We start from the raw sequence: 11479 nt of genomic DNA, 5'->3' as shown, positions 1-11479 counted from the left end.
ATGTTCAATGCAATCCCAAATCAGACTCCTGGCTCAGTCTTCAAAGAGATAGAAAAGGCAATTTTCAGGTTTATTTGGAAAGAGATCCCAAATAAGCAAATCTCTTCTGAAAAATAAAAATGAAGTGGAATGTATAGCATTCCCTGATCTCAAACATACTACAAAGCTGCAGCAACCAAAACAGCACAATACTGGTGTAATGACAGACACAAAGGCCAATGGAATAGAACAGAAAACTCAGAAATGAACCCACCTACGACATTCTTCTTCATGGAGTCCAGCTTCTCAAATTATTTGTTCAGCTTACAGATTGTATAAGTGTTTCCACTTATACAACCCTGATCCACACCTTTCTTCATTTTAAACCATGCAGTATTCCTCTGATTCTTTTGAACAACTGCTTCTTGGTCTAGATATAGGTTTTGTATGAGCATAATTAAGTGTTCTGGGATTCCCATTCTTTTCAATGTTAATCATAGTTTGTTATGATTTACACTAGCATATGCCTTGACATAGTCAATAAAATGCAAATAGGCATTCTTCTGGTATGCTCTGCTTTCAGCCAGGATCCAACTGACATCTGCAATGATATCCCTAGTACAATGACCTCTTCTAAACTCATCTTGAACTTCTGACAGTTCTCTATCAATGTACTTGCTAGCTGTTTAAATGATCTAGGAAGCATCAACAGAAGATAGAAGAAGACATAGAATCATTGGTTGACACTGAAAATTTCAGATAGTACCATATTAACTAAAATCAATGGCAATAAAGAAGCTACACACAAGGCGTTGGTTAAAAATAAAACCTCAAGAATTGATGGAAAACCAACTGACATGTTTTAACTAACAGATGCAGCCCTGGACATGCTCACCAATATATGCCAGGAAATCTGGAAGAGGACTGCTGGACTCACTAACTAGAAGAGATTCATATTTGTTCCCATTCCCAAGAAAAGTGATCCAACAAAATACAGTAATTAGCCAAGACCAAACTGACCTCGCACTGTTTCACACTGACAACACCTGAATTTTTGTAGCTTTTCTTCTTCTGCCTCTTCTTCTCATTTATGCATTCAAACTCTATCTGCACAGAGACAGAATAAAATGTTAATTTTTACAAGCAATGTTAGAAATATCAAAATCGACTTAGATGAATGGCTTATTTTCACTTGGAATCAAATCAGCTCTTGCTGTAAGTGTTCTCCAAAGTCAAACTCTAAAATAATTGCATAATAATATATTACATATGTGACATATTTATCAATTAACAGTCTAATAATTAAAGCACCTGCAGCATTAGCCTCAAGTTGGCTTCTTATAGCCATTACAGTTAGCCCCCCTCTGGTCACCAACTACCTTAACTGCAGACACATGGTCTTGCAAATTATCAATAGCTGTGGACCTAGGATAAGAGAGAAAGAGTGCTTCCCACAGTGAAGAGCAATATTCACAGTAGGAAGACTCACAGTAGCAAGACTTGAGGGAGAATGGACACATCCTGGTGAGAGAAAGACCAGTGGCAAGACATCGGTGATAGTAGTGGTAGAGAGACTGTGGTACTGCTGTGGACAAACTGTAGCAAGGTATAAGCAGAGGAGCCCTGAGACAAAAGCCACAGTTAAAGGTTTTGCTATTCTTCCCTGATAATTAAGGAGAAGCTGACTTATAACTGCTTTGAAGAAAATCTTACTGGATGGCTTGGATTTGACTGCTGCACTGAAACCAGAGCCTGAGGAATTGTGCCTTGGAAAGTGGGCTAAAACCTAGACTTGTCATGGGTGATAGTCTTTCCTCTCCCACTTTCCAACTTACTTTTTTAATAAACCCCATTCTCAGTATGACAACTATAAGTAAAGCCTAAGCGTCAACAATGAATAAACAAAAACTCTTCCTGTTGGTGTGGCTCTGGAGGCATCATGGGATTGGGCTCTAGGCTCTCTATCCGCTTTCTGCTCTGGGGCAATGAGAGGCTTTCCTAATCTCACTCTTTCTGCACCTCTCCAAAAGACGCTCACAGCCTTGTGCCCCAATGTCTCATTTTGTGCTCTCTAGAGAGCTCCCATCAAATTATATTTAAAAGTTCCCAAATATAAAATCTTCCCTCTGTTATTGTGTTGTTGTTATGCGCCATCGAGTCGCCTGCGACTCATAGCGACCCTATGTACAACAGCCCTAAACTCCACTCTGTCCTGTGCCAATCGCACTGTCTCTGACACTCCCATCCCAATTATCCCAGTCACTGAATCAATCCACCTCATAGAGGGCCTTCCTCCCCTGCGCCGTCCCTCCACCCTCCCAAGCATGATGTCCCTCTCTAAGGACCGGTCTCTCCTCATAACATGTCCAAAGTAAGTTAGACGGAGCCTCAGAATCCTTGCCTCCAAGGAGCCACCTGGTTTAACCCTCTCCAGGACAAATCTGTTTGTTTTCCTAGCAGTCCATGGTATTCTCAATACTCTTCTCCAGCACTACAGCTCAAAGGCATCAATTCTCCTTCTATCCTCCTTGGTCATTGTCCAACTCTCTGATGCATAACAGGTGATTGCGAAGACCATGGCCTGTATCAGACACACCTTAGTCTCCAGAGAGACAGTATTCCTATAAATGTTCAAAGTATAACCTCTCCTCTTTATAATATAGGACATATAGCATTATTTCTAGTTGTAATCACTACAAAGAAAAACGCACAGTTTAGAAATCGAGGAAAAAAAATCAACTCAAAAATAGAAGACTCAACTCTATGGCAAATTATGCATCAAAGATCATCACTTTCCACAGGAAATATGGTTTAAGAATAAATCTAAAGACACTGAGTTCAAATCCACAAGATGCTCCGTTGGAGAAGAAGGGGCTGCAACCATGGGCTCAACTATAGCAATGATTGTGAAGATTTTGCAAGACTTCTCTGTTTTTATTCTGTTATACATAGGGTCACTTTGAGCCAGAACTCACTTGACAGCACCTAACACTAAAAGTATTTAATAACTAATCTTGTATGACCCAAATGTTGGTAAGATCCTGCACTCTGAATATAACCTTTGTTACATTGTTGAATATAATTTTGTTTTATAAATGACTCTGACTGAAATGTAGTATTTCATGTTTTGATTCTTTGAAAGTTACTGATAGTGTAAATTGCCTAAGTTAATTTCTGCTAACCAGAAGAGGCTGCAGCCACTTTGTCAATCCATCTCATTGAGGATCTTCTTTGCTGACCTTCTACTATTAAGCATCAGATGCAGATAAACAAAGCAAAATTATCATTGATAAAAAACAGATGCAAATAAAAACAATGAGGAGCTATATCATCTCATCCTAGCAATAACAGCAAAGTTCAATATAAACAAGAAGTGCAGCAAAATTATGAAGACAGTCACATACACTGCTTGTAGAAATGTAAAACAGTGTAACTTCTATGGAAAACAGTTTGACGTTCCCAGAAAATATAATTTAATCTAACAATCCCACTACTAGGCTTATGTCCTAAAGACATAAAAGAGCTGCAACATGAACAGTATGCAACTTATGTTCGCTGTAGTATTATTTATAATAGCAAAGAGATGGAAACAACTCAAGACTATCAACGGATGACCATAATTAAAGAAATTATGGTACAAAGGGAGAAAAAAGAAACTATGGTACAGTCACACAATAGAGTGCTAAGCAACATTAAAGAACTTTAAAGAACAATAAAGAATTTAATAGAAATGCTGCATAATATCAGTGAATCTAGAGGAATTATGATATGTGAAGTAAGTCAGAAAAGAATAAATATTGTACAAGACTGCTATTATAAGAATCTAAGTAAAGGTTTAAACACAGAATCATTCTTAAATGGTTAGGGTAGAAGGGATGGGAAGGGAGGAGTAGAGAGTCAAAATTAGTAATTGTGTGAAAGACATGTTAAGATGGGTAAAAAGAAAGGAAATACGCAATAAAGGCATGATCAGCATAGTATCACTAAAGAAAAGGAAGACAGAAAAGTGTGGGAGAATTAATGGAAATAAAAATTGCAAGAAGGAAGTTGAAGGAAAGTGATATACGTATTGTAAGAAATGTTAGAGAGCACAATGAGTATGAATAGTTGAAATAAAAGTTTGTTCTGTGAACTTACAAACAATTTAGAAGATGTTGGATTACTTTATCAATCACTCATTTACCAAGCATCTACCAAGTGGCAGGTACTCTACAATTAACTGAAAACACAAAAATGATATGAAACGCCTTTGTCCCTGAAGAATAATGGCCTCTTCAATCAAAGAGGGAAAGAAGAACCAAGCTGTTACACTTAAGTTTATGTGAACCATAAAAATTTTTTAAAAGCATACAACTTTTAAGTTAGTATCATCTTCTATAAACAGGTCACTTACTAAATCTGGAAAACACCCTGAAATAAGCGGGCAGGGAGGTGAGAGTCAGGCCACTTCTCTATCTACAGTTGTTTAGGTTAGCTTGCTTTTAAATATTTAGATGGCTAGTACCTACCTATAGCACTTTCCTCAAGGGACAAAAAATCTTAATGAAATATTTACATTTGATTTTTGCTGCTGTTTTAATTCTAACATTAATAAATCAACACCAATTTAATCCTTACACTGAAACTGCAAGGAGTGACTTAAAAAGTATTTTCCACTTTATCTAACCATGAATGTACATGATATTCCTTATACTTGGCTTCATAAGCAGGGAGTAGGGACAGAAGCAGAGATCACTCCATTGACCTTCTGAAAAATTTAGCCTTACAATACTTGCCTGAACATTTCCATTACTCCACCATTTAAATCAAATGATTTAAATATCTAATTTGGTTTTCAGTGTTGATCTTCTGTAACTGCTGTGTGCTGTCAAGTTGGAACCAACCCACAATGGACCCTCCAGCGGATGGTTCAGAGGCAGTGAACTGCATGGGAAGAGAGTGCTTATCCTTCCCCTGTGGAACATGTGGTGGATCTGAACTGTGTGCCTTTGTGACTACAGCACAGCTTCTTACCACTAGGGCACCAGAGCTCTCAAATGCTGATCTAAAATCATCTTTTTTTCCCAAGTCACCTCAGTTAGACTACTAGACAAAAAGACATTCTCACCTGGCCATAACCTCTCAGTGTCTTTTTACTGTTGAAATTGGAAATATTATCCAGATGAGCATTAATCAAGCCCCTAAGTAGTTATTAAACTATTCCTAGCATTCTGTTAGGTGTAAACTGAAAAGATAACTAACAACATACCTCATGCCAACTTGAAAAATAAGTAAGACGGAGGTGATTTTTATATTTTACTTATTAAACACTCTGAAATAGTCTTTCACCACATGGGCTTCAACAAAGAAAGGTTCAGAGCATCCTTAGAAATCTGAAGGCAAGCTAAATAATAAACTGACTGAGGGAAACGCAAACAAATGATCTTAACCAAATCAGTGTTCATTAGAAATGGTAGCTTACTAAAGAAATCATCTGAGGTACTGTGAGGTACTTTCCCTTGGGCTAGGACAAGTCAGAGGATAAAGAAAGAGACGAGAAAGGAACATAAAAACCTTAAGCCCAGGGATTTGTCTTGTGCTATAAATACTATTTATGGTTATTTGTCTTCAAAAATCTTCAAACTATTCAAACTAATTCAGTAAAACCAAGTATGTTAGTTTTAAGTCAAGGAAATCAAATCCCTAAAAATAAATGCAAATTTATACCTCAAGTACAAATTTCAAATTACTTAATGTCTAAAGTTCTAAACATACAAACCTCACAGGCTTAATAGTGCTACAAGCAATATAGACTAGAAATATGAAAACAATGTTTGCTATACCAAAACTCAAAATTCAATACTGTCAAGTAGGAACCAACTCGTAGCTGATCCTCTGGCAGGTTTTCAGAGGCTGAGACTCACATGGGTAGAGATTACCAACATTTTCTCCTGCAGAGCAACTGGTCAATTCAAGCTGTCTGCCTTTGGGCTGCCAGTGCAGCTCCATTCCCACTAGATCACCAGAGCTCTGTGCTGTACCAACAAGGGAGAAATAAATGAATAAATGCAAAGCCAAAGCACAAAAGATGTGCAAATGGCGACGAGAACACTTACAGGTGAGCTTCTGGAGGCGTCCTTCAGTTTGGTCATGGTGGTTTGAAATGTTCCAATGAGATCATGTGACCCATCATTGTCATAATCATAACACTCTACCTGGAAATAAAAAATTCCTCAAAATCAACAAATTTTAGGTTCAGTTACAAGAAATGGAACCCGTAAGAAGTTCATATGTGATACTGACTTAGAGAAGTAGACACTGATTTCCTAGTGAAGTAGGAGATAATTTCAAACCTCAGTTAGCCTCTGAATGAGGTTTTAGGATCAACTGCAAGCATACTGAAAACACAAATACTTTTTAAATTCCACATTAAGCAATTTCTGGCTCCTCTATTACACCCTTTGTAGGTGGTGATAAAGGGCAAAATGGAATTGTACCTTCTTTCTCATCCTTTTATTTGTATTTTTCTGACTATACAATGACTATTATTATGGCTGTTATCTAGAAAATGAAAGAAAGTCAGAATTCTATGGAGTTAAAAGTTTTATAACTTAATGGTAGACAATCTACAAGTAGGGAAAATATGTTCCATATGCTGCAATCTAGGGACACTTGACTTAGATTAGGAGTTAGATAATAATGCAATCTGAAGGATTCTGGGGATCACAACACTCAGGGAAAGAGTATTTAACTCATTGTGTAACTATCTAGACAGTTGTATTTACTCTATGTCCACATTAAGTGCTCTCTCTCTGAAAGGAGATAGAATAGAGAGAATACTAAATTTGCATGTGTTTTTGTGTCGGTTAACAGATATAGAGCCAGTCACAAAAGACTAGAATATTCACTACAAGGGGAAATATTAGGTGGTGTGAACAATTAGCTAGCAGAGATGTTCAGGGGAAGCTGAAAAATGAACAAAATTGTGATCATTCAATAACCAACACTGTTACATTACATTTCATTTCTGTAAATAATGACAATGCATATTGTGCATGGTCTCCAAATAGCCTTATGAGGTGAGCAGACAGGAATCCTGTTACTATTATTCCCATTTTTCAAAATTAAGATTTAGAGAAACTGAACACCTTGGAAGATAGTGCGTCCTGTGTGGTAGCCCACAGAGGGAAAGTAAAGTTGTGCTGAGGACATTTTCAAGTTCTTTCAAATTCTATGCTTTAAAAGCCTATATTGAAAAGTAATTTGAATTTACTCTCAGTTAATAGATACTACCACCTTGCTATTATCTTTCACAAAGATCCATTAAATAACAAAGCAATGAGGAGTTGCATTGCCAACTCAAAAGCAAGCAGTTCAAATCTACCAACTGCTCTTTGAGAGAAAGACAGGCAATCTCATTTCATGTGATTTACAGCCTTTGAAGACAGGCTGGTAGATCAGCTATGAGTCCATTCTGACCTGACAGCAATGAATAATATATTCAAGATTTTCATATATGCATTTAACAAAGAGATTTTTTTTCTCCTTCTCACTTGAGTTAACTCAAAGTTTTCCGTAACAGAAGTCTGTTACATATTACTGTTACGTTCATTATTCAAGAAGAGCAAAAAGCAATCCATTATTAGAAACTTGTGCATCCAGAACAGTAACTGGGAATAGCAGTAAGAGGTTTTAGTTGTTTGGGGTTTTTTTAATTTGTCCAAAGAAATTATCTGCAAGGCACTTTGGTCATGGACCATTTCTGACAGGCTTCTGTCCTTCATATTCATTACTTAAACCAAAAGCTTTTTATCTGTCTTAAAGAAAAAAAATTAAAAATTATTATCATTTTTTCTAGGCGATCAAAAACAGATAGTATGTAAAATATCTTAATGTTATAATAATTTCATATTTCAAAGAGACGTTTCAGCTATTGAAAACTGAATGCTACATTTCAGATCTGCATTTACAAAAATTAGATTTATATCTAAGATAAAAATCAAACTTTGATAAAATATTTTATTTAAACTAAGTTCAAGAAGGACTGGTTAAATTTGTTCACATGCTGAGATTGACTGAAACATTAAGCAATGTAACAAACATTTTTCAATGAAACTTTCCAATTAAAGTCATAGGGAAAGCTCCTTATTGCCCCATGAAGGCAAATACTTCTTGCTAAAGAAAGTGTACCATTTATAATTCTGGCATATATTGATATACCCTTTGGGGTAAGAAAAAGATATATATAATGACCTGTGTCACTTATTTTTCTCTTCCTCAAGAATTCAATGACAATTACTTATTGGCTGTTTAAAAATTAGTTGATAGCAATGCTTGTGAAATTTAAATATGTGCATATATACATAAGCAGATATGTATATATGCAAAAAAAAACACACACTCCACAATACTACATTCATTAAGGCATTCCCATTTTAGGAAAGGTGACAGCATGCATGGTTACTTCACTTATGCACTTGAACTTAGGGAATAATACATGCTAGAGTAGTAGCACTGACATCTTAATATTACAACAAATAAATTACCATGATTCTAACTGTACCCTCTTTTCTAGAACTCTTTACTACACCTCTAGCAATTTTCAAACATGGAGAAGCACAGACATATGAATTTTTTATACTGTGAAGAAATACAGAAGTAAAGAAATAAAGTCAGTGATGGTATGACAAACCAAATTGTATATATTCAAAATCAAACTGAGAAACTTTAAAAAAATGGAAGGCAATCATCAGAAAAAGCTCAGGAAATCAGTTTACTTACTATAATAAAATTGCCCTGTAAGCATAACACTGTGAGCAAAAAAAAAATACTTTTAAACATTTGTTTCATTGTTAATATATCATTATCAAGACTCAAATAATTACGGCATAGGCATTTCTCCCTTAACTTTTCCTGCCTTCTCAGGTCAAATGAAGTTTCAATTTACTGCTTTTAATGTCAGAAGCAAACGTTCTAGACTTGGCATAAAAATAAAGAGTAAGTTCTAAAGATCTTTTCTAATTATTTTGTATCTAGATTTCAATTATTATCTGACATATCATACAAACCATGCTTATGTTGATTTTTAAAGTTCTCTAACAACTGAGGTTAAATTTTCAAAAATCAAAAGAAAGGAAACCATTTTTAGCAACACTACTATCAGTAGCTTATTAACAATTACAAAACTTCCACTTTCCCTCCCCTTCCTTTTTGTTAAGACAGGCATTATCATCACCACTACATGAGTCAAGACGTGGGATGACCTGATCCAGATTTCTTCACTGGTTAAAGAGTTAAGGCAAATACCATGCTTATTCCATGATATCAATTATGCTACTTTTACTTTATTAAACACTAAGAAAACACATGTGGGAGGGGTGGGGGGAAATCCACCACAAAATTCTGTTGATCTATCATCTTTTAAAAACAAAAAAGTTTATCTGGAATCATATAAAGGTAATGCCTCTAGTTTCTAGTATAACAATGTTTTTAGCTACTTGGGAAACAGAAGAATAGCAAATTATCTGCTGCATCTTATGTCCTAACTTCTTTGCAACTTCTCTAGCACTTTAAAACTAATACCTAAAATTCTCAGTGACTTGTATCTCACTGTGAAAAGAAGAGTAGAAATGCCACCACTATTACTCTATCTTGCAGAAGGTAGAAAAAAGTTCTGCATACTTAAGAGTAACATCTGCTTTTATCTGCAATAGGTAGTTAAAGGTTCCCACTTGCAAAGAAAAAAAGAATCATTAAAATTAGACATTATTTTAAAATATTGGAAAATAGAATCAAATCACAGTATTTGGTTAGATTAGGTCACAGTTAGTTAAAATTAGTATTTTACTTACCAGAAAATATTTTTATATTAGCAATCCTAGATATGAATAAAATTACATATATCTGTAGTATCATTAATATTCTTTACAGGGTATCAATTAATTTTTCAATAAGGTTATTGTGTGTGTGTGCATACATGTATACTATGTATAATTATTAGGCTTTAATAATATCTATGTAATTTACAATTACCTTAATGATTTTGTCCATGTCTCCATAGCAGAGGGAGTTAAGAGAGATTTTAAAAGGCCTCCATACAGGATTCAAGTTATTTTTAATGACCTATTAAAATGGAATTCCAAAGACTCATTAGGAAAATATTTAGTTCATTAGTATTTTGTTACGTTTCTATATCCTCACACAATTCATCTCTCACCCCTGCTTGCATTTAACTTTTTCAAAATGAAATCTAGTTAAGACTGTGTTAAACAGCTGTTCTATGGGAAAAAAAAACCAAAAAAACTCAAAACAATGTAACTGTCCAGTTCTGGTATAACCCAAAGAAAAGAAATTATATGAACAATATACACATTCATTACAAGGTATATTTAGAAAGCTACTGGAAATTACTATAAACTATTAAAGCTTCATAGGTTCACAAAGAGATATGAAGCTGAAAGAGAAGTAAAAATAGAGGAACAGAAATATGCACAAATACACTTCATTTATCCAGCTGCATGTATGCAAACAAATAATCTGTGTTTACTGTTACTTTAAAAGGTATTGACTTAAATTCTATCTCTTTGAAAACTTTCACCAAAATAACAACTAAAGTTAGTAAAGTAGTGAAATAACGAAGAGAACAGCAACAAAGCAACACTGAAACTACACTGTGTCTTTAGTAGGAAAATGGTATTTTTACTTTGTTGGAAACCAAGGTTTTCATTGCAGGGAACAGAAGATGCAAATGTGCAACGAGATAAAATGAGAAAGAACCTTGGTGCAGTGGTCTTGAACTTGAGAATTTCTTAATTCATAATTTAAAACTGTAACATGTAAAGACATACACAATAAATGGATGGAGACATTTCCCTGTGGTATCCACTGAAAAGACTAAAAAGCAATGCCAATATCCAGATGTTTGTGTCTAAATATTATTCCTAAAAGAAAATTGTTCCCTAAAGAAATTACTTGTTCTAGATCTGGGACTGGGAAAGTACAATGAATGAAGATTATACTTGAATATGAAGAAAATGCTTCAATATTAATGGGGCATGTTAAAAGAACTCAAGTTATTTGAAGAAGTTCCTTTTGATAAAATTTGTATTCATTTGAGCAGTGAAAATAATAATTATAACAAATAAACAAAAATCCATAAATTTACAATGAAAAAAATAGAAAAGAGAGAAGGAAGAGGTTAGGAACAACTGATAATATGTGGAAGAGAGGAAATAAATCATAATTTGACAAGCATCCACAAAGTAACTGATTCAGGCATGGATCATCACTTGATGCTATTATCACTGGATGAGAGATTAGGGAGGAAAATGTGCAACAATAAATGAATGAAAATAAAAATATCACTGGGTAAAATGTTGGAGGGTAGATTATTCACTCACTTTCCATGTATCACACAATCAACCACTTATTTACTACAAAAGGAAAAGTCACACCCATGTTTATTGCAGCTATGTTCACAAGAGCAAGGAGCTGGAAACAACCTAAGTGCCCATCAACAAAC

The 11479-nt window shown here is 34.9% G+C and overlaps 1 protein-coding gene across 1 annotated transcript in view; it reads right to left on the bottom strand.

Moving 5' to 3' along the window:
- Nucleotides 1-11479, bottom strand: part of CPNE3 (copine III) — a 58470-nt gene that overhangs the window by 20385 nt on the left and 26606 nt on the right. The window contains exons 6-8 of the mRNA XM_006880515.1: nucleotides 9991-10080; nucleotides 6075-6173; nucleotides 1000-1086 (exon numbers count right to left, since the gene is read on the bottom strand). Of these exons, the coding sequence (XP_006880577.1) occupies nucleotides 1000-1086; nucleotides 6075-6173; nucleotides 9991-10080 (276 nt within the window). The remainder of the gene's footprint in view (nucleotides 1-999; nucleotides 1087-6074; nucleotides 6174-9990; nucleotides 10081-11479) is intronic.

Source organism: Elephantulus edwardii, unplaced genomic scaffold (assembly GCF_000299155.1).
Source record: "Elephantulus edwardii isolate Elephantulus edwardi_28Jun2011 unplaced genomic scaffold, EleEdw1.0 scaffold00008, whole genome shotgun sequence".
NCBI classification, from domain to species: Eukaryota; Metazoa; Chordata; class Mammalia; order Macroscelidea; family Macroscelididae; genus Elephantulus; species Elephantulus edwardii.
The sequence above is the reverse complement of the archived record's forward strand: the minus strand, read 5'-3'. Positions and strand labels throughout refer to the sequence as shown.